A 24,148-nucleotide genomic window follows, 5' to 3' on the forward strand; every position below is an offset into this window, starting at 1 on the left:
GTCACTCATTCTTTTTACATGCAGCCATCATATTAGTCCTTGATCATGCAATCCTGTACATGTTTACTCAGAACTAACTCTTGTTGAGTGATTTCTCCTACCATGTCAGACAAAATAGCTATGGAATCACATGCTATCTCATTATTTACTATTATTATTATTTATTGCTTATTTACTATATTTGTATACCGCCCCGCTCAGCCCGGAGGCGACTCGAGGCGGTATATACCCAGTCATATTAGTTTTCCTTGCAGGAAAACCTTGACCCAATAATGATTTTTGTTGTTGTTGTTGTTGTTGTCGTCAGCTTCCACACAATTTTCTAATCCCTTCCTATTTCTAAAAATGTTCTTCTCCCTTAACCTCAAAAGGAAAAATTTCATGTCTGGAGAGGGAAAAGATTTTCATTTCCAGTGGGATACACAGAATACAAAGTAAACTAGTCAATGTTTCCTCCCTACTCTCCATTCCTTAAGCAGATTTGGAAACTATATTGGATGGCAGTTTTAGAACATTTTCTTTGGCCTTTTAAAGTTTAAAAATTATTTGGGGGGCATTAAATAAGGAGATACTTTATTCATCGTTTTAAGACAAACTATTCTATAATCAGCTTCTTTTATTTTTTTCAGGATAGGGGGAAAATGGGATTTTTCCCTCCAGCGCTCACATCTCCAAATCTTATTTTCAAACTACTTCATAACAATTTCTAACATGAAATTTGTCTTGGCCGCCACAAGTGAACAGTGAATTGACACCTTAATTGATACTGTGTCTGTAAGATTTCTTTTTGGAGTGTCACAGCCATTCATATTCTACCCATGTTTATGTCATGCTGGGATTGTTTTGTTCAATATGCCTAATATGCAGCATTTAACACATAGTATGTTTGTATATGTGTGTGTATTTACGGCACTCAATTGCATATTGCTCTCCACTTGAAAAAAACTATTCCTTTATTCCTTCTATCTCTTATCTAATGGCTGTTATGTTTTTGAAAGCTTTCCGTCTTTTAGAAAACTTTCTGGATAATTAACTATACAATACCTACTGGGACCTACAAGGCATTGTCAGAAGTATCTCAATTTAAAGGCTCCAGAGTAAATCTAGTGGTTAGGGAATAAGAAATAAGTCCTGACTCTACCCTTTATGTATGATTGGTTTCAAATGGAGGGTAAAAAACAACTTTATTTTTAGTTGAAGTAGTCAAAGAAGGAAATTCTTGAATTTTCTAAGCCCAACCCCTCCATCCAAAATCTGTAAGTTTTTTTTCAGGATTTGTTCTCTGCTAAGCAATTATTTAACAATATTCATGTATTAATCCTTTATAACAATTTTCATGGAATTCTAGCATCAGATAATGGGAAATTAAAGGCATGGAGTGTACTTGCACAACACTTCACAGTAAGACTGAACATGCTGCCCAGAAACGAAAACAATTTTTTCTCTCCATCCACTGCTACATGAAGCTTCTTCGATATATCAGGATAATATGTATCTCCCCCAGAATAGAAGAGAAACAATACAAACTATGGCACTTGTATTAATTAGTTCACAAGGGCTTAAGATAACACAAAACAGGCCAAGGGGATACTTTGAGAGAAACCAATCCTGCTGGTGAAGGCTGAGAAATGCAAAGCAAAAAGCCGACCATCATCATCTGTCCACAATATTCTTCAGAGTCATCCACCTGTATTAGTGGTGAAACTCTGGTAGAGTGTTCTGTAGGAGTAGACAAGGAGCACCCCGCTCTCTATACCAACTTTGGAGGTGGATAAAGACCTGATTTTTTCAAAAGCATCTGGAATTCGTGTCCAGGAACAATGAGGTCAGACATGAAATATTCATCGTTTTAGAGTAACTAAATTTTAGCAAAAACAGTGCTAACTCCCAAACTGCTCTTAACAAAAGTACTAATGAAATGCTCTTAACAAAAGTACTAATGAAATAAAATAAATTTGTTAAAGTCTTAAGTCCATGACAATTACATAAAACAAGCATCATTTTAAAACTCCTGTTGCATTTTAGATAAATGTAATTGCTAGATATATTAAAGAAATGATTAACATGAGCTACTAGCAGCATTACATACTGTGGACTTCCACATGTGACACATGACTAGGAAATGTACAGAAAAAACTTGCGTTTACTTAAAACATAATCTCAGATATCGATATAATTGACAAGTGATATTGTACTTATAATTCTAAAACAGAACTACTCAAATCCAGCTTGGTTGGTGCTACTACTGACCACAAGATAGAGACAAAATGAATAAATCTAGATATACTATTCTATTAAACACTGACTTATACTTTTAAGCCATTGATTTCGGGCTCTCATTCTGAATAACTTGTTTTCCAGTATTTCTCTGTCCAATACAGTTCTTTAGCGAAGGATTTTTGTTTGTTTGTTTCTGTTTTGGGAGAGCAGCTGATTAAAACTCACAACTGGGTTATTGGACAAAATATGCTGTAGCTATGAAATGATACAGCAGGGACCAGTTTCATTGTTAATTTAAAATGCTAGAATTAATTAGGTAGTGGAAAGGAAGAATTTAATAAGCACACTTTACAACTAGAAGTTCTGCTTTTATTAAACATCCCTGCCAAATGAAGCTAAATATCACTGGCCTGTCTTGTCTTTGATTTTCTCCTTTGTATTTTTTCTATAAAAATGCTTGAATTATCCAGTTTTTCTGACTACAAACTTTTGAACACAATTAAATTTTCACAAATGGAGATCACAAGTAAATCAATGGACTTTCTACTTCTTCTAGGAAGCCTTTTTGGAAAATTGATTTTTAAATTTTGTTTTTGAATTAAAGGCTGTCTCAGAAACTGTCACTTCCAGTCAACTTGGTTTGACATACTAAGAAATTAGCACCTCCCTCAAAAATATGCATATTTAATAAAGCTGTCTTGCCAAAATGAAATATCCAGGTTTTTTAATTAACCTGTAAGCAATCTACCATCTAAAAATCACTATAAAGACAATAAATCAATTTTAGGTGCTCAGAAAGAGTTATCTGGGATTTATTCAGCTTTGAATATTCAGCTATGCATATTTGAAATATCAAAATTGTAGATTTTACAACTCAAACAGAATTTATCTCAAAATTTTCCATTTTTGAGTTTGAGTGGCATTTTACTAAAATCTAGGTACTTCTCAGTATGAGAAATTTACTGAGGTTTTCATTATGTCAATCTGTTAACGTAGCAATCTGAGATCATGCTACTTTGTCAACTGCAATATTTATTCTTCAACATGAACACATATGGGCATGCTGTCAAAAAGAAGTGACTGCTGAAACTTATCAATACACTACCAAAAAGTTAAACTGTATAATAAGACGAATTCAAGTCTACCACAATTCATTGGTAAGGCAGAAAGTTTCAAGGTATCTGGGTCATTACATGCAGCACTGTATTGTCCAAATCTCCAAACACTGCAAACAATAATTCTGAGGCAGATACTTTCTACCAATGTAGGTCAGCAGGCTTTTTTTTCCCCTCAAGAAACCTGAAATCATCTTAGGGTCTGGCCAAACACGAAGAAATTATTTACTCTATCAATAAGGTCAGAGGAGAGATCTTTCCTTATAAACCCATGCTTCATAAAAGGCCAGGCCACCTTACTCTCTGGCAGAAAAAAGAAAAGGGTTACACCTGCATTTAGTTAACAACACAATTAGTTTATAATACCCAACTGATTAAATTCCTGATGGGACACAGATAAGGAGAAGAGATTAATATCTCTAAAAGCTTGCTTGCTATTTAGCAGGCAATGCCAGATCTAACTATCCCACATCACATTTGTAGGACCTTCACGCCTCTTGAAGGAGGGTGAATTTCTGTAGGGTTTTTTTGGGGGCGGGGGAGGGCATTAATCAATATTCTTCAGCTTGAGGGGTTCTTACTAATGCATAAAATTGTCCTTTCCTCCTCCCCCTCCTCCTAATAATAATAATAATAATAATTAATAATAATAATAATACTATATATTCTGCCACCTTCTCCCCGAAGGGACTCAGGGTGGCTCACACAAGCACTCAATAGTGCAAACATATAAATACGACAAGGCACATAAACAAAGTAACACAATAACACTAAAGTCCACATAAACAAATTACATGTAACATCATATACATCTCTTGGTGAAGCTTTACATTTTACATTTAGTCACATTTTAAAATGCGAGTTTCATGTGGGAGTGATAGCAAGTAGACGTTTGGTCCCTGGGTCATGAGCCTTTTGAAGACTCATCACCTTCAGCCCTAACTCTATAAATAATACCCGGCAATCAAACAAAGACTATAATACCAAAACCCATAGTGGTAACAGTCCTCCTATTTAGACAAAAGATGGGTAACTTCTTAAGAGAATGGAACTGACAGGCTGCCACATCACCATGGGTTCAACATAAAATAATAAGGTTGGAAGAGAACACAAGGATCATCTAGTCCAACCTCATTCTGCCAGAAAGGAACACACAATCAAATCACCCCAACACATGGTCATCCAGTCTCTGCTTCAAAGTCCCAAGAAAGGAGACTCCACTACACTTTGAGGTTGCATATTCCACTGCTGAACAGCTCTTACTGTCAGAAAGTTCTTACCAAAGTTTAGGTGGAACATTTTTTCCTGCAAATTGAATTAATTGCTCCATGTCCATGTCTCCAGGGCAGAAGAAAACAAACTTGCCCCATCCTCATTGTGACACCATTCAAACATTTAAACATGGATATCATGCCCCCCCCCCTCTGCCTTCTTTCCTTCAAGCTAAACATACCCAGTTCCCTAAGCTGTTACCTGTAATGCTTATTTTCCAAACAGTTGACCATTTTGCTTGCCCTTCTGTCAGTCTGCAGTATTAGCAGCAACTGATGAAATCTGCAATGGTTCCGTATAATTGCAAGAGGGAACCGGAGTAAGGCATCATGTTTCTCCTCTCCCTATAAGAAAAGGGAATGGAAACTACAAAGATTGTTTTGTGTGTGTGTGTGTGTGTGTTGCTACAATTTTCAATGGCAGCAAGGTCACTGATTTCAGCAAGGGAAAATGGGTTTTCAGGCAAGAGGATTTCATAGAGCTTGTGGCCTACACAGATTTAAATGTCCAGTGGAACAACCAAGCAATTCTTCTTAGTTCTCCAAAATCCTGATTGTTCCACCTTATCTTACCCTCAGATCCATTCATACTTTCATTGGTTTACCACAAATCCTCATCTCAGCTCACAATGGTTATGCATGGGCCAAAGAAAAACAACATCCAAATTCTTTATGTTGGGTCCCATGCTGCCAATAGTGTAATATCTTTTAAAAGCTGATGTCTTTTTCATATACCTGAATAATGTTTAGTGGTCTGAGACTCCTTCTCCATGATGCTCTTGCTGGTATTTTTCATGATGCCTGACAAACAATAAGCATAACCTCTGCTGTGTTGCAGCCTTATCAGTGCGTGAGTCTGCTTTCTAAAAACTCATGTGATAGGCATTATACTCCCCCTCCCCCCATAATTTAATATATTCTAACTAGAGTTTAACTGCCATCTCCCTTATTCATTTTGTTAGTAGCTGCATTAAAATAGGAACATAGCTAAGGAGAGGAGAACACATGCATTGCATGAAAAGGTTCCAGATTCAATGCCTGACATTTGTAGTTTAAATTGGGAAAGACAGCTGCTCCAACTCCTTGAAAGCTGCTACAAGTCAGTGTACTGAAATAGATGAATCCACAGTTTTGTTTTGTGTAAAATAGCTCTCTTCCTATGATACTGTGACACAAGTTTAAAACTTTCAGACATACCTCCATAGGGTCAGAGACAAATGAATCTATTCTATGTCCTCAAGAAGGATGACAATGTTGCAACTACAGGTGTTTCTTAAATCTATAAATGAATAATGCACACAGTTTTTACCTTATAGATGCTGGAGAGGAAGCCAGCTGTGTTAACACCTTAAAATTCTCTGCAGTATAAGACATTATTCAGATAGCACACTTACTAAAATATGCTTTGGGTTCAACCTATCTTCGAAACCACATCTCCTTCTATGAACCGGCACAGGCTCTGAGATCTGATGGGGAGGTCCTTCTCTTGGTCCCACCACCGTTCCAAGTACAGTTGATAGGGACGAGAGAGAGGGCCTTCTCAGTGGTGGCTCCCCGGCTCTGGAATGCCCTCCCAAGAGGTTAGTCTCCTCTTTCCAAATCTTTCGGTCTAGCCTAAAAACATGGCTTTTTAAATAGGCCTTTACCTTGAGTAGACTTCAATGGTTGCATGTGAGTACTGATTGTTCACTCCGGCACTTTCACTCATTAATTGAAGACAGACAATTTTATCTGCAGGCACTAATGAATTTTATAAATTTTAAATTTTTATTATGTGATGTTATGTGCATTTATTGTGTCTATGTTGCAATTTTATGTTATTGTTTTTATACTTATGTATTGTTTATTTTTTGTACGACACTCTGGAGTGCTTTTGTGAGCCACCCCAAGTCCCTTCGGGGAGATGGTAGCAGGGTATAAATAAAGTTTATTATTATTATTATTATTATTATTATTATTAATAATAATAATAATAACAACACCTCAGTAATAATAACTCCATAACAAAACAAAAAAGTAACTAATAGTATTGACTTCTGCTTACATTACTTAAATGATCCAGCATGGTCCCAGGTAGGCATGGTGAAAATGCCTATTTTGCCAAAGGAGAAAATGTGGGGGTGACAAAATGTTAACTTTTTGAAAAAAAGAAGTGGGTGTATTAGGGGAGTGTGGCCCATTAAGATAAAGCTAATGAGGTCCCCTGTCCTTCCTCATTTGTCTCTTGATCTAAAACAATGTATTTCCTTTTATTAGAGGGAACAACGGACTCCAACAAGTTTATAATCTACATTTTCCTTTCTTTTCTATGTTTGTAGTATTCTTGATGCTATGAAATACATGCTGGGCTGATGCAAGGGTCAGTGAAGTAGTTAGAGAAAGACGTTGAAAGCTCACTATGTTTAGGGATACTCTGCACACACATACACAATTCTTGCTCCCAGTCTACATTCAGTGATAACCAGGTACGCATACTGTGGCCATTGCTCTTTTAGAGAACCAAATTTTCCTCTAGTATATCATCTCTCTCCCGCCTGTGTCTTATCAGCCAATTTAAAACATTTTTTCTGTTAAGTCCATCATATTTCATTAATATTTCAAATATTTGTCCTTCTTTGTAAAAAGTCTGCCATTTTCAAGTCCATTGTCTTGCCCTTGCCTTCTTAATGCTCAAACCAGTCCCCAGTATTGCCTTTCAGTTTCATCACTGTCTTATTAATTTTTTCACGCTGAAAATAGCTGTCCCTTCCCTATTTTTATCAAGCCACATCGATTTTGCTTTCATTATCTCAATGACCCATTTTTTTTCAAACCCTTTCCTGATTCAACTGGAATTACCAAATGCACTACTGGTGACATCAAACAAGGCACCTTTTTTTGATACTAAGAAGGCAAAGAAGGGACAATAAGATATTGTTATGAATAAAACTGAATTATCACTATATTTAGCTCTGTATTTATAGGATTTTATGAGGTCAAAAGCATGAGAAACAGGCAGAATATCAAGTGACTTAGAAGGAAATATACATCCTATTAAAGACAACATTCTGCTAATTTTGAAAGTAAGGTGAAATCACATATCTAATTGTGATCTTGGGCATGCCATTTGCTTTTTGCCACTATGCTCATCATCAAAGTCCCAAAGTATCAAATTAACTGTAGTCCCTATTTTAATTTTGTGGGATAAAAAATGTTATTCAACCCACATGGTAGTCTCCTTAACCTTTAAGTATATGACACCTCATTGCATGCATGGTTACTGCCTACAAGCTCATCTGGATGATATACGTTCAGCCAAGTCCATAGTTCACATACTGAGCCAAGAAAATGCATTTAGCTCACTCTATCATCCCACACAAACATGCATTATTTGCTCTTTTTCAAGATAAATGATTGTCGACTGTAAACCGCCTCGAGTCGCATTCGGGCTGAGAGGGGCAGTATACAAATATAGTAAGTAAATAAATATATAGTTCACATCACTGGTGTTTGAATGAACAAGAAAGGTGGCTATCATATTTCTATATTAATTGCGACTGTAAACTGTTGTATAAACAGATGTATTAAATTTTTGACAAATTATATCAATGTTGTAAAGGGAACATGGAAATGGAGGCTCAAAGCACACAAATCCCAATCTCAAGAAATAAGGGAAGGGGGGGAAACTTCAATGAAGCCATTTACCTGTAATTTTGTCTCTCACAAGCTTGCAGGATTCTATTTCACCAATGCTGCCAAAAAGGCTCCTGAACTCTTCTTGCGTCATGTTCTGGGGTAAGTAGTTGACTATGAGGTTGGTTTTGCTGTCGTCTGTAGCAGCTCCTGTCTGCATAGGGGAAGGACAGTTCCGACTGTTGCTGGCAGGTCCATTTGTTGTATTGGATGTTGGGCCATTGGACACCTGAGGCTCCATGGTGCTAATTATCTAAACAGAGAGGGAAAGGAAAAATACACCATCTTAAAACTCAGATACAGTTGCTATTTTTAAAGACACTTACAAATGAATGCGTAGGTAGCATTCATGGCCAATTTAAGACAGTTAACAAAAAAAACCCAAAACCACCCTAACCAGCTTCATTCTTTTCCTATTGTTGTAAAGTAGGTCATGCTAGTCTTTGACAGAGAGCACATACTAAAATGCAGAGGCAAATAAAACCTCCTTTTTTCTTTTTAATGTTAATGCAAAGATAATTTCTTTTTTCCATGATGCAATCATTTTTCATAAATGTATATTTACATCACACAAATTTAATTATGATCAAAAGTATAATAACTAAGATTAAAATTATAATTTAAGAGGAAAAAACTCATATAGAGGTAGCATTTTTTAAAAGGTAAAAATACATTAGCTACTTAATTACTGCAACACCCAGCACTGTGACAGGCTTATCTAGGCCAGTCATGCTATAGAAAGCTGTGACTGTCATCCGCTTGAAGCAATAACTTCTCAGTCTCAGCAAACGCACTTACTTGCATCACTGAAAGACCTGTATTCTTCAGTTACATTTGTCATTAAGGGCCTCTTTTGATTTTTTTTTTTACTAAGTAAAGCTCTGAAACTGCAAATACTTCTATATGAGCCAACATTGCACATGTAAATAGCCAAATTTCTGCTAAAAGTTTAACAGTTTAGCTTTATATAAAATAGGTAATAGAATTTCCGGCTTAAATCTAACTGCTAGACCCATTGAATCAATGTGAATGTGGTACATCAACACTTATGGAAGTTCTACTGATTCAGTGGGTCTACTCTAATTCAAACTAGTAATTAAATTTAAGCCTTTGATTGTGCCTTATTTTTTATTTTTTTTAAGAAACCATCTCCTTTGCTGAGTAGAGTGACAAAAGGGCTTTGTGAATGCCTGGGCAGAAAAAAGGTCATAGTGGCTGAATAGGCCCTGGGTGGCTGAATGCTTGAGACAATGAAGTGATCATTCCCTCTTTATGGAATGACCCGTAACTTATCCACAGGTCATATCAAAATCTATACAGGTGAAATGTCAGGAGAGAATGCTTCTGGAACATGGCCATACAGTCCGAAAAACTTAGATCAAACCATATCAAAATCTGTAATTTTGGCTCCAAAACCTGTCTTTAACTTATACACAAGTTATATAACTTTTCTTCTCCAAAATAATTTTGAAATAAAGGAAACTTCCATATCAACACTAATGGACATAACAACACTAATGCAACAAAAGACCTGTATAATTTCATAGAATCATAGGATAGAGTTGGAAGAGAACACATGGGCTATCTAGTCCAGCCCCAGACAGATGGCCATCCAGCTCTGAGTCCTACTTTCATGGGCAGCAGAAAACAAGTCTGCTCCCTCTTCCTTAGATAATCCTTTCACATATTTATATATGGCTCTCAAGTTTCCTCTCAACCTTCTCTTCTGCAAGGTAAACATACCCAGTTCTTTAAGATGCTCCGCATAGGGCATGATTTCTAGACCTTTGATCAATTTATTCGCCCTCCTCTGGATACCTTCCAGCTTGTCAGTATCTCTTTTGAACGGTGGTGCCCAGAATTGGACACTGTATTCCAGGTGAGGTCTAACCAAAGCAGAATACAAAGACACCATGATTTCCCTTGATCTGTACACTATACTTTCGATGCAGCCCAAAACTCCACTGGCTTTTTTAACTGCTGCATTTCATCCAGACCTTTGAGAATGTAGGACAAGGGAAATGATTGGCATCTTTTTGGAGCATATTACATTCTATCCCATTCCCACAACTGTATAAATAACTGCTCTTTCGATCATTCTAAATTATAGCCATATGCCACATACCAGTATTTGACATGTGGGTTCCTCTTTCATTATTGTTTGTACAATGGTTCCATAAACAAAGCCCTCCCTGGCCCCTCCGCGAGCAAGCATGCAAGACTACAACATGAATCCCACTCCCAATGAAACCTAGTATCCACCCTACCTGGCCTCCCAGCACCTTCCAGTTTTAGCCATGCTGCCTATTGCTGTGTCCGCCTCCCACTGCCCCAATACCCCAGAGCAGCAAGCCCACCGTGGAGGGGGAGGTGACTTCGTGGTCTCCTGAGGGGAAAAACAGAAGCCTTGCTCTGACATTTGGGCCACACTATGAAGTGCAGAAGTCAGTGGCAGTGGCTAAGCAATCGAGGGAGAGTGGCTGGCAAATGGCTAAATGTTGGCTTTCTAGATTTTATTGGATTGCAGTACTAGTAACTTCCATGAATCCCTGCCATCATGGCCATTAGTCAGGATTAGTTAGGAGCTGCAGTCCAATTGTGAGCTACCTCTTTCCTTAAAATGTGTTCCACAGTGCAGCATAGGCAGATTGAGTCTTTGTGTTGTCTGTCTGAAAGACTACAAATGCAAGAACATTTTTCTACACATTTCAATAAATGCATCTATGTACTCATGTACCTTAGTAGCCTCTAAGAAAACAAAGCACACAAAATGAAAACTGTAGCAACATAAATATGCATCGATTTTCAAAATATCTTTAGACACTCTCCTAGAAACAGCAAAACCAACTTAAACTAGGGTCAGACATTCAACCTTAGCCCTTTACATACATGTGGAATATGTTTTTATCTTAAATAAATTTTCTTCTGTCTTCATTCCACCCACTCTTATCATGACCTTCAAAATTCTCAATTACAAGACATTTCTTTCAACATAATTTGAAAAACATGTTGATTAAACAGTAGAATCACTATGGTGATAATATCATTTCCTACAAATGTCTTGCATGTGGAAAATGTCTTGAATGAACATGTGATCTTAGAGCAAACACTATCTCCCAAAAGAAATAATAACGTATTCAATTCTTTGTAATTTGATAATCAACACTCTTGTTAGACAAAGTATATTTCATGCAAAATCAGAATCGTAATATTATTTGTTTTTCAATTATTTGCCTAACACAGAGGCCTGTCAGTACTTCTGCAGTTAACATAATGAAGCTTCTGGGAAAAAAAATCTCCTTTAATTCACACATACAAACACATGCATATTGGTACACAAATGTATATTCCAAAAGAAGTAGTGCAATTTTGGCCCTCCATATCCACAGGTTCTATATCTATGGGTTTAGAGAACTTTTTTTTATTTCTGCTTCAGTCTATGAATAAGAAGAAGTGTGGAACATGTGATCAGGTAGCAGAAGTTTGTTTTTTGTTTTTTGTTTTTTTTAAAAAAAACTCTTAATACAACAATGTGTCTACTATTGAAATAAAACAGAAGAATTACTTCCATTTTTAAAAAAGGAGAATGGTGTCCAAGTGGTCTAAGCTCTGACTTTTAGGAACCCAATTAAAGACCAACCTCCATTTACATCCATCTGGCTCTTCAGTGGTTTCTGCTTACGTTGTCATAAAGGACTGTTCCAGATACAGTATCAATTCAAATGCTGCCACTTCAGCACAGAAAAGTTTAAGGAAGATATCAGAAAGCTGAAATGTGCCCAGGAGAGGGGGCCAAGATGGTAAAAAGTCAAGAAATAAAATCATAGAACGATACCACATTTGGGAGAAAGGCAGACTATAAATTCAATAAATAGGAACCTAGTGGTTCAGGGAATTGTTGTATTTAATCTGGAGAAGATTGATTGGTGATGTGATAGTGTGGAAGACAGAGTAAACCCGATCTGTACTCTTTTTTTTTTATTAAAAAAAATTTGCACTTTTCCCAGATACTTCCAATATCATCCATTAGGGTGAGATTTCGGGCAAACTACATCTGGCTTGCAGACAGTACTGGAAATGTGGACTGAGATAAGCTCATTAAATCTTGGACTGAAATCAAATTCTTAATACTTCTCTGGTAATAGCTGGCACACTGTTCTATATGCAAGACTAACAGCAGCTGATAATGGAGGAGAAAGAGATCCAGAGAATACGAGATACTTTCCTTCACACATAGTGTATGGGTAGAAGAACAAATCAGTCATCCCCCCTTAATGTTGCCATGTTTACGAGATAAAAATGTTCAGTGGTATCCTAGAAAAGCTTACATTGAGTCAGAATTTTGAAAAAAGGCAAGTAAATAAATGGTGGTACATTCCATATTTTCTACCCACCCAAAAAAACACATATTGGACAAATTGGCACACAGAAACCTTAGGAAAAGGACATGATACCATTCTATTTGTTTTAAAAAGAATAACATCTTATCTTAAATGTTTTAACTAGTTGTAAATAATGAATGCTTCCCCCCCCCCCTAAAATATTCATTTTTAGAATAAAGTGTAAGGTATGCAAGCATCAAAATAGCAGCGGTTAAATAAATCAAATTAGCATTAATGAGATGCTTTTGTTGTTCCCATAATAAATATATCAGTTTCATCTAATATTGTGGGGGAAAGCAAATTACTTAAAATCTTCATACACATAGGTTATGTAAAATGGAAATGGTACTGTCTATTTTCAGATATGAGTATTGAATGGTAGAAAACCTAAGCTTGTATTATACAAATGTTAATGAACAGAGAATAAAAATCAATACATTTCTCATTTTATATGAATATGCATGCGCAGATATATATTTCTGATGGACAAAATATACGGAAATAAAGGAACTACTTCAATTATTATTGCAAGTCTGAGCACCATTTACAGACATGCAAATTCTAAACAAGCAAGCAAACAGAAGTGAAACTTTGGTAGTAAAACCATTCTCAAGATGGACAGACAGAAACAATGGGATCAAACAGGATGTAGCACATGGAAAACCCATCCTGGGAAAACCTGAAAGAAGCATTCATTACTTCTACTCTCCATATGGCATTATTTCTGGCTTTTTTGAACACCTGGTAAGGAAAAGGTGGTGGCAACCAAGGTGGCTGGCTCCTGGAGGCAACATTTGGTACATCCACCTCGCTGCAGAATGACCCTCTATTTATTCACAGATTTTATCAAAATCCATATTGTTGGTCCCCAAACCTGCCCTTGACTTATACATGAGATCAACTTATACATGAGTATATATGGCAATATTCTCTGTTCAGTCCATGTTTCATCCATGAGTTAAATGAACATGTAATTGATGATTAGTAGTTCCCTAGAGTTCATGAGCCCTGATTTCCCCCCTCTTTGTGTTTCTACAACACCAGGTCTGACTATTAGTATAATTTTAAACAGTCATGTAATATTTGCCAGCTACATGGCAATTCATCAGTAATGGATTCAGATACCCCAGCTTGATATTAGTTAAACAATTTCTCTTTTTCCCCCTTTCTTACTAATTTTAAAATGTTAGTCCTGCGGAAAGAAGGATTTCAAACCAGAATCTTAAAAGCTTTAATCTTGGGATATCACAAAAAAGTCACTAATCTAAAGAGTCAAAGAAGTATTGCAGAATCAAATATGGCAGAGCAGAAATCAAATCATGCCCGACACTCACTCTACATCTGACCAGCAGAGAACCCTTGTCACCACAGAAGAGTTTAGTTCATGAGTTAATCATATTTACATACTTCTGCATCCTAACAATTTGAAAGAATGAATCCACAATCCCATAATAACATATGAAGCGCAAGGCCCACTGAACCCAAGGTATCTTGTTTCTGAGTAGGTTTGCACAGAATTGCACTGTTAGGTGTTCATAGTCTCTCACCCTAATCATTCTAAATATTTTCGTGTAAACCACTCCTAATTTGCTAGCAGACTGTCGTACAGTGGGGTATAAACGTGACTGAATGAATAAACTAAAAACACCCTGTTCCTGAATTAGGATGACATTTGAAAAATATAACCCAGAAGGGTTGGAAACAGCTTCTTTGTGGGGTTTCTGAAAGCACATTTTCTTCTCAGTATAACATAACTGCCAGGCTTCAGTGTCAATTACTATTTTTTATTAAAGCTTCTGCACTGAACAACCAGAAATGCTATTATTTATTTAATAAATACATCATGAACACAAAATAAAATGAGAAAACTAAGTTTCAGAGCAACTCTGCCTCCAGGCAAATCCAATATTCCCGAAATAAATCTTTAACCCTCTGCATTTTGACATAACAACCTGCAAAAAGAAATGACTGTTTGTACAAAGATGTCTCCTGCATTTTCCCAAATAACTAAGCTCTGGATTACAGTTCTTTAATTGTCAAAATAACCTATTCGTTAAAAGACTTGTCCGTATTTGGATTTAAGAGTGATGAAAACCTAAAACTAAGTCCATAACATAAAGAAATTAAAAATGGGCCCTTCTATATTGCAGTCAATTTTACACAAACATAACTGCTGATTCAAGCATATAACTGCAATATAAGTGAGGAAAAATATTACAGCTGCAAAATTCTATGTCCCAGTGTACACACTGAAATTTATTTTTAACCAGACAGGCATAGGACAAAGCTGTTAACATTTAAGTAGCTAATTTTAAGTCCCAGCAATGGGGGGAAAGTGAGATGATGATGTGCAGAATATACCAGGAGAGGTCTCCAGGAAAGGATGCAACTTGGCAAACAGCTGCACTTGTGGAAAGGCACATCAAGACATAACAGTGCATCAAACATCCAGAAGCAATGCTAGGAACAAGCACTCACAATGTAGACCAACTACATTTCCAGCCCTGCATCAGCTTTTTCCTTTCCAATAATACTTTGGGTGAGAGTTGTATAGTATGAGAAAATGCCATAAAGAAAAAAAATAGTATGTCCTAGTACAACCCTGTTAGCCTTGACAAGTAAGGAATTTACTTGTTATGTTTCGATCCCAAATATTTTCCAGTCACTTCAGGACAACATACAAGATTCCCTTCTTCCCTGTTTTATCCTCATAACAATGTGTAAGGCTACTCAGGCTGAAGTCACCTGATGAACTTCAGTAGAGGTTAGAACCTGATTTTTGTAATTATTGCTGCATTAGCCAATGCCTAGAGCTTTTAAATAGTGAAACCCCTGAAGCAAGTTCCCACAGATGTTAAGGATACAGTCTCCTCACATAGGTTTGTTTCCTACCATCAGCAATACTACTTTAGCATGGGTCTAGAATAGTCTCTCTCAAGCTTTTGATGTAGGGGACTGGCCATGTTTTACCAATATGCCAGGGACAAGCTCTATATTTGTGTCCATTGGTCACAACTGTTTCGCTCTAAAACTTGCAAGGAAATATCAGCCTCAGGGATCAGGGGTAGTCTATGGGTCATCGCTTAGAGGACCACTGACATGAAAGACCCACAGAATAACAAAGAACTAGAGGGGTAGAGCAGAACTCTGCTTCCCAGCAAAACTATACAGATGTATCAGCATAGGAATGGGAAGTAAATTTACAAACATGAATTGCTGCAACAATTCTGTTGTCACAATTTTCTCCATGTGATTGCTTTGCCTTCTTCCACAGATTACACTGGCCAGCACACATTTTAGTACCTTATATTTTAGTCCTGTTTGGGGTATATTTGATCTGCTGAATCCAAAAACGACACCAGTTTCCCTCTATCAGTTCTAGGTTTTGAGATACAGAATATATGCAATCTATTAGTTGCCATCTCCTCGCCCACTAAAATCACAATAACCATATCTAAAAAAAAATCTGTGGTCTATCCAATGCAATTTTCAGAATCAGTGCCCCAAATCACCCCATGAACAGGCCTAAAAACCAAGAGACCAAGAAATATTATTTTGGATGGCAGTGTTATTTCTGTGTGAACTCTCTTTGCTAATCATATGCTATTCCATTTGGATCTACCTTGCATTTGATGTAAACCTACTCCTTTGAACAAAATAATGACATATTTTACTACATTTAAAATTATTATGAAATAATAGTGCATTTTCTCTGGACTCGTCACTGACCCTGGAACCTCAGGTGTCAATGGTGGCCAGGAACACCTTTGCACAATTAAAACTTGTGCGGCAGCTATGCCCACACTTTGAGACACCAAATCTGGCCATGGTCGTCCACGCTTTAGTTACATCCATTTGGACTACTGCAACACTCTCTACGCAGGGCTGCCTTTGGGTTCAACTAGTACAGAGCTTCAACTAGTACAGAGATTGGCAGCCATATTATTAACTGGAGTGCTGGTACAGGGAGTGAACAATTCCTATGCTACTGGCTCCCAGTCTGCTTCCAGGCTAAATACTAAGTGCTGTTCATTACCTATAAAGCCCAAAACGGTTTGGGCCCAGATTATTTGACAAACCGTATCCCCATGTATAAACCTGTCTGGAAGCTGTGATCAACTAAGGGGATCCTGCTCTCGGTCCCAACCCCGTCTCAAGCACAGCTGGTGGGAACGAGAGAGAGGGCCTTATCCGTGGTCGCCTCATCCCTCCAGAACTCCCACCCTAAAGAAATTAGAACAGCCCCATCACGCCTCTCTTTTAAAAACTCACGTGTCACCTTAAAGAAATTAGAACAGCCCCATCACGCCTCTTTCAAAAACTCACCTGTCTAAATTAGCCTATGGAGAGGGGTGAAAGTAGATTTCCATCGACTCTACCTTGTGACGATGTTAATAAAAGATAATTTAAATTATGGAGTTTGATATTTTATATTATTTCAATCTGCATAATTCTGTCATATATGATATGTTATATAGTATAAAATAGTAAATACAAACAGTAATGTTTTATTTGATATTTTGTTACTGTTTTTACTTTTACTGTTTGTGAATTTGTTTATTATGTTTGTACCGGCACTGAATGTTTGCTATATTATTTTGGAAGCCACCCTGAGTCCCCTTGGGGAGAGAAGACAGGTTAAAAATAAAGTTGTATTATTATTATTATTATTATTATTATTATTATTTCCAAGTGCTTGAAACATTTCTATTATAGGGTAATAGGCAAAGATATGTGCAAGATTCGTTTGTATTATTAGGTGCTGAGGACAAACAAGAGGATAACCACTGTGCTTTGCTTTGAGCTTCTGTCTTGACTGACATTACATCAGAAACAGAACACTCAATACAACTGACCAATATTTTAATCTAGAATTCTCGTTTATATGATTCCTATCACCATAGTCAAATATGCTTGGATAGTACACTCAAAATTGAGTTTCATCTAATCACAGTAAAACAGGCAATGTTTTTCCCCTTATTATTTCACTGCACTACAGCCAATTCTGAAGCGGATTTTCATTCTATGCCACTGAAAGAAGAATGATTAATGGGAGTTCATTCTACAGGAGCAATGGCATTTTCCTTGAAGAAATAACACAGAAAGAAACTAGCACCACATTTTAGGAAGAAAATTGTAGCTAGAAAAAATACGCAAGAAACAGTACAGACAGATGTTCTTTCTCCTCTAGCCCCTCTAGCTGTAACTGACTCACTCCCAAAGTAGGAACTTAATTAGGTTATACAAAAGTCTGAAATGAAAAATATACCACTGTCCCTCATAAAATTCTCTTTAAATAGTATTAAATTCTTCCATGAAACATTAAGATAAAATTATCAAGAACACTGATCAATTCAGATTTTGTTCTCTTGGTTTGAATCCTGCCTTGCTCCCAAACAAGAATTAAGGAGGGGCATAAATTCAACAAGTAAACAAACAAGCATTCACAGGGGAAACATTTACAGACATTTGGGAGCTTCCCTCTATTTTCTATTGAATTTTCACAGTTCCTAAATGGAGTATCATATAGAGAAGTATGATTATGATCAAAAGGGGACAATACAGCAACTTGGCTGAAATACTGTGAATGCTACTAATGAAACATTTTAAAAAATGGCTTATGTAAGCATACTTCCAAAAAACATTAGCAGGACAGTTGAGAAATAGATGGAGAATCCCATGTTATGTTTTATTTAAAAGAGTGCTGTTACAAAACGTAAGGTAAAATAAGCATTATCAATTATCCATTATACTAAAATTAAAAATAATCAGGAAATATATATATATATATATATATATATATAGACACTAAAAGTCTTTTGATAGGCTGGAAAGGCTCTCACTTGTGACTAAAGCTCCCATTGGTTCTATTGTCAGTGGTCAAAAATGCTGCATGATTTTACTCATAACATCTGGCAATTATTATGAAATAAATATGAGTTATATCAACCCTATGGCTAAAATATTTATCAATGGGTTTTAAAACAAATTTTAATTTATTTAACTCACATTTCAGTCATACTGAATAAATGATACAAATGACTTAGAAATTATCCAACGTTCCAATGACATAGTAGTTCTCAACCTGTGGCTCCCCAGATGTTTTGGCCTTCTCCCGGAAATCCTAACAGCTGGTAAACTGGCTGGGATTTCTGGGAGTTGTAGGCCAAAAACTCCTGGGGACCCACAGGTTGAGAACCACTGATCTAGAAGAAGTCAAGTTTAATATTATTAATTCATTGCAGGTTTAACATGCAATCAAAAGTAGCCAACATGGCCAAGGCTAAGATGCCAGCATACAAACTGGATCGATACTGAATCCAAACCCAGCTAGGCTTAATTTAAAGTTGGCTGAAAGTTAGGCAGGTTTAGCAGTGGCATAACATAGCTCCTCTCTCCTATTCCTCCCTTTTGACACTTTTGCTGACCCATCCCAACTGATAGAGCAGTTGTGGCAGTAGATAACCATGCCAACTGATATCTAAGATTAGTCAACTAAAGTCAGGTATGCTGGCAATAAAACAGTTCAGCTGACACACGAGCCTTCAAACTATTTTGAATCTCCTTTTGATTATAGTTTAGAACTAATTATGAATTAGGACTGTATTATTCCATAGTTGTCCCAAATCATAAAGGAAAATTAATCACAAGTCCTAACCTATGTACAGGCAGGCCCCAAGTAACAAACAATCGACTTACAAATGACTCATTAGCTTGGGTCTGCTATACGCAGAGAACAATTATGTGTATATTAGCACAATAAATAAAATTGAAATATCCAGGAGGATTAAGTGATATCAGGAAATATTATGCATGCATATTCTGGGTATAGGAAAAGCAGCTTAAATCACAAGATGGCACACCCATCTTTAATAGTGAGAATGAATTAATGATCTAACATAGGCATGGGCAAACCCAGGCCCATGGGCTGGCCTCTTCGCTTTGGTCACCATCTGCCTTGGCACTCCACTCAGCATGCCAACCCAGCAGCCTGCTGTGTCCCCAGGCTGAGAGGAGCACCAAAGTAGAGACACGCCGCTTGTGAGTGCTTTCTGAAGTAGTGGCCAGCAGTGTGTCTTCTAACCAAGCTTGGAAGTGGCAGACTCAGGGGGAGAAACATGTCACTGTCAAGAGCCCACTTGCCAGCGGCATGTGTCTCCTCCTCCTCCGAGCCACGGGAAGGTGACCAGCTTTCCTTACACTCAGAGGAGAACCGGGAAGAGATACACACCACTGGCGAGTCCCCTCTCATCAGCAGCATGTTTCTTGTCCTCTGAGCCTTGGAAAGGTGATCCAACTTCCCCAGACTCAGAGGAGAACCAGGGAGAAACCTGGCACTGGCAAGAACACTCTCATCAGTGATGTGTGTTTCCTCCTCTCAACCCACCTTCTCCCAAGCCCAGCCTTCCTGGCACCACCCCCTTCTGGCCAAGCCCATACTTTCTCCTGGACCAGCCCACAACATGGCCATGCCTCATCTAACAACAATCAATTTATTTAAATAGTAGACGTACTCACAGTCACTCTCGAAATTTTTCTTTTTGCTAATTCACTTTTTAAAAAAATTATATTAAAAGATTGGAAAGAAATACTGACCACCTGGCCTGGCAACTATCATCATCCTTTGAGGAAAGAAACCTGGGCAATTATTGCAGTACATCGTAAGGGGTATAGATTAAAACCATATGGAATGGAAACAATAGCACAAGAATATACATATATATATATATACACATACACACACACAGACAGACATATACATACATTTTAAGATCTAAGATATCATATATACAAACTGACCTCATGTATAAGTTGAGGGCATGTTTTTTTTTGGGGGGGGGGTTGATTTTGATAATGCCACCACCATTTCCCCAGCCAGTTATTCATAAAGGACAAATGTGATACCTTGACGGAGAGAGTAGAGGAGTTTAGTGCTTCTTTTAGATTCTCCCAGAATGAACTAATCTCTTGCCCTTTGTCACTCTAGCCAGAAAAGAGGATGGTTCCTTTTTAAAGTAAGTTACAGGATATTCTTTATATTGATGGATGGGTAAGTCGACTTAGGTTTTTTGGGCTGATTTTTAGATGTAAATGTATGAATAAATTAGATTTAGGCTTCCCCCCACTCACCATTTACCAACAAATTAAAGATAAAACATTCCAATAAGAATAACAAGTCAATAAGGTGTTTTACAAATGGTATGATTTTCGAAGCACAGAGCTTTCCAAACTATGTATCAGGGCGCCCTAGTGTGTTGCCTGAAAAATGCTTCCCCATACTGCCCCCCGAAACAAAGCCAGTGTTGTAGAGAGAGAGGGGAAGAAAAAGGGACCCCCCCCCAAGATCATTTAATTTAACAATCTTCAAGAAGACAGTCAAAACCCTCCCAACAGACAGCCATCCAGCCTCAATTGAAAAACCTCTAGAGATGGAGACTCCATTGGAAGAGACCCTCAAGAGCCATCTAGTCTAACCCCATTCTGTCAGGCAGGAAGACACAGTCAAAGCACCCCTGGTTGGCTATCCAGCCTATGTTAAAAAAAACCTACAGAGAGGTTTAGTTACTACAGAAGTGGAGTGCTGATGCTATTGAAGTGTAGGTACTCTTATAATGCTTACAATTTGCACTATTTGTTGATTGACTTGCATTAATTACCACTAACATGGATACATTTCTAATTAAGAAAAGAAAATATGTTGATGTCTGTGATGAACCACATGGAGTGGCTATAGGGAAAACAACAAAAGGATCCATTGTAGGACATAAGAAGTGTAAAGGGAAAAATTCCAAACCTAATTAAAAAAGTGAATATTATATGAAACATGCACAAGCTTCCTATTCCTTAAGACACCCTTTCACATATTTATACATGGTGACCATGTCTCCTTGTTTAAAGTAAAAGTTAACCAGTTTACTTTCTTCTGAGAAATAGATATTGATTTATCTTTGTTTTTAATAAAAAGGCACAACACTAAAAAATACTGATTGCCAGAGGCAGGCCCGTTGCCAGGATTTTGATTTTGGGGGGGGGGGGGCGGGTTTGATTTGAGGGAAGGTGCTCAGGATCTACCCTAGCAAACCTTTTGTATCATTACCCCAATACCCCCATGCATATGGGATATATTGAGCATGGTGATCAGATCATGATATGAATAAACATAACAGTTTAAATAATGTACCAGTAAAGTCTTCTCGCAGACCAACTTGAGAATTTCAGGGGGGGGGGGAGGGCTGAAGCTCCTCAAGCCCCCCCCCCTGCGGCTATGGGTCTGACAACAGCACATACACATTTGATATATATATAGAGAGGGGGGGGGGAGGGAGAAAAACTGCTAGTAAAACTGAATTACCAAGTCACAAAAGGATGCATGCCTAACAAGTGTGTCACCAACATAACAAGTTCAAAAATCTCTGATATAGAGTATCAGGCATTTGTGTGCTTTTCTCATTACATGAGAAGGTAAACACTCAAGCTCCACTTTTTTGTTGTTGTTGTTCCTGTGCCCATGTGAATAGCAACAATTAGAATAGAAGAGATCTGTCTATCCATGTGGGCAATCCACACAAGCCAGAGTCCCAATTGATCTCTCTTACTTGAGCAATGCAAAAACGGACGAGGTAGGGTAGAGGGATCCATTCCCACATGTATTGAATAAATACATAGAACAAATTAAGGTTTTAATCCTTTTTTTTAACCCCCCCCCCCAAAAAAAATCTCTTAAACATGAGATATTCTAATGTCACACAGTCAGTTCTGGAAATACGTTTTTCAATTCATCAATTAACAAACCTATCACATGATACTTATGCTGATATACAATGTGTTTGAGTTTTTAAAAACAAAACAAGAACAGTAACACTGAGTGGCATGATCTTTGTTAGTTTTAAGAACTTGAACATACCAATCTCTGGGATTTTCTCTGATCCTTTGCCTAATTACTCTGTTTAGTACAGAGACTACTGAAGACTTTAATAATTTGCTTAAGATTTTAGACTTTCAAATAACAGGCTCGTATCTCCAAGCTTGCCCATCTCATTTTAACCTTGAATCAAGGTCATATGCGTAAAGTATTAAATACCAGCAGCTGTATATATTATATGAAGTTATGTTGTGTCTCTTCTGTTCATACTTTAAAACGCAATCACACATATAAATCTAAAAGTATGACAAATTCAATACAGATTATCAAAAAGTGAAAGTAACTTAAAATATGGCTCAGTGTTTCATCAGTCAAAAAGAGCAAATGCTTTACGAAGAAACGTGTTCTCTGCTGGTGATGGAAGGCCAAGGAAAAGGAGCCATATGGCTCTCCTGAAGTAAGTAATTCCACAATTTAGGTCTAAGTACAGAAATTCCTCTTCCATGTCCCAACCCAATATAATTCAGCACTTCCAGGACCCAAAGAGTATATTTTTGTAACCAGACAGGATGGTTTGTATTGCTTAGGTAACATGGCCTCAAAGCAACAGGGACTCTAAAGACAAGGAAGGGCATTTTGAACTATGACTGGAAATGGACAAGAAATCAATGAATATGATACAAAATGAGAGAGAGAGAGATGTCCTCAGCAACAAACAGTCACTTTACATTGCTGGACAAAGCGGCGTTTTTACAAAAGCACAGCAAGAAGAACGTATCTCTATAGCTGGAACAAAATTGGCTTATAACATGGGACAAATATGGTCTAAACGATGACTTCAGTATAACTTTAAATACAAAAAGTCCAAATCCAAGGATAAAGAACGCAAAAGATCCAAAGATAATAAAAAATGTCACTGTTATTTTGCTATTAAAGTTTCTGAAATAAAAATGAAAAAGTGTCTTGTTAAGCAGGTTTTGCCAATACAAGTTTCAGAAGTTTACACATAGGTAAAAAATGTAATTACTGTAAAACACAAGCATTTTTAATTATAGAGAGAACTACTAGAGACAACAACAACAACAACAAACAAGGGAGAGCACATTGCTGTCACAGACTTCAGGAAGCTCAAATGACCATTCAGTCACAGTCAGACAAATGTTTAAATTAGCAATGAAGTCTTTTAGTAATTTTTTTGGCAGAGGAAAACATATATTTGTTATGCAAGGTTTCACAATGGTGAACAAACCACATCACTATGCAATTTTATGTTACACGTAGAGGTCAAAAATCTGTATACTAAACGCCATTTTTAAAAACACCACACTGAGAATGGTATCCACAATTATTAAAGCTGGCATACAATTTCCAAACATCACTGTAACATCTGAACAGATAAGATTCATGTACTAATATAGTCAACTACAAGCATATCTAATGTAACTGTATGGTTCAGTTGTCCACGTTGTGTAACTAATCCAACACAGAAATCTCAGACTGAACTGGCAAATGGAGGACGCACCTATACCCAGAAGTACCTTAAAAAGTCACACATTGTGACCAATCTATCAATACATTATACCCATGTAAAATATCTGAATGAAATGATGGCAACATAGGAGCATT

The 24,148-nt window shown here is 37.2% G+C and overlaps 1 protein-coding gene across 6 annotated transcripts in view; it reads right to left on the reverse strand.

Moving 5' to 3' along the window:
* ELAVL4 (ELAV like RNA binding protein 4) overlaps positions 1-24,148 on the reverse strand; it is an 86,647-nt gene that overhangs the window by 51,313 nt on the left and 11,186 nt on the right. For all 6 annotated transcript variants that reach the window (XM_060773480.2, XM_060773481.2, XM_060773478.2 and 3 more), the window contains exon 2: positions 8,291-8,531. In XM_060773480.2, coding sequence (XP_060629463.1) covers positions 8,291-8,531 — 241 coding nt within the window. The remainder of the gene's footprint in view (positions 1-8,290; positions 8,532-24,148) is intronic.

The sequence above is a fragment of the Anolis sagrei genome, chromosome 4 (genome assembly GCF_037176765.1).
Source record: "Anolis sagrei isolate rAnoSag1 chromosome 4, rAnoSag1.mat, whole genome shotgun sequence".
Lineage (NCBI taxonomy): Eukaryota > Metazoa > Chordata > Lepidosauria > Squamata > Dactyloidae > Anolis > Anolis sagrei.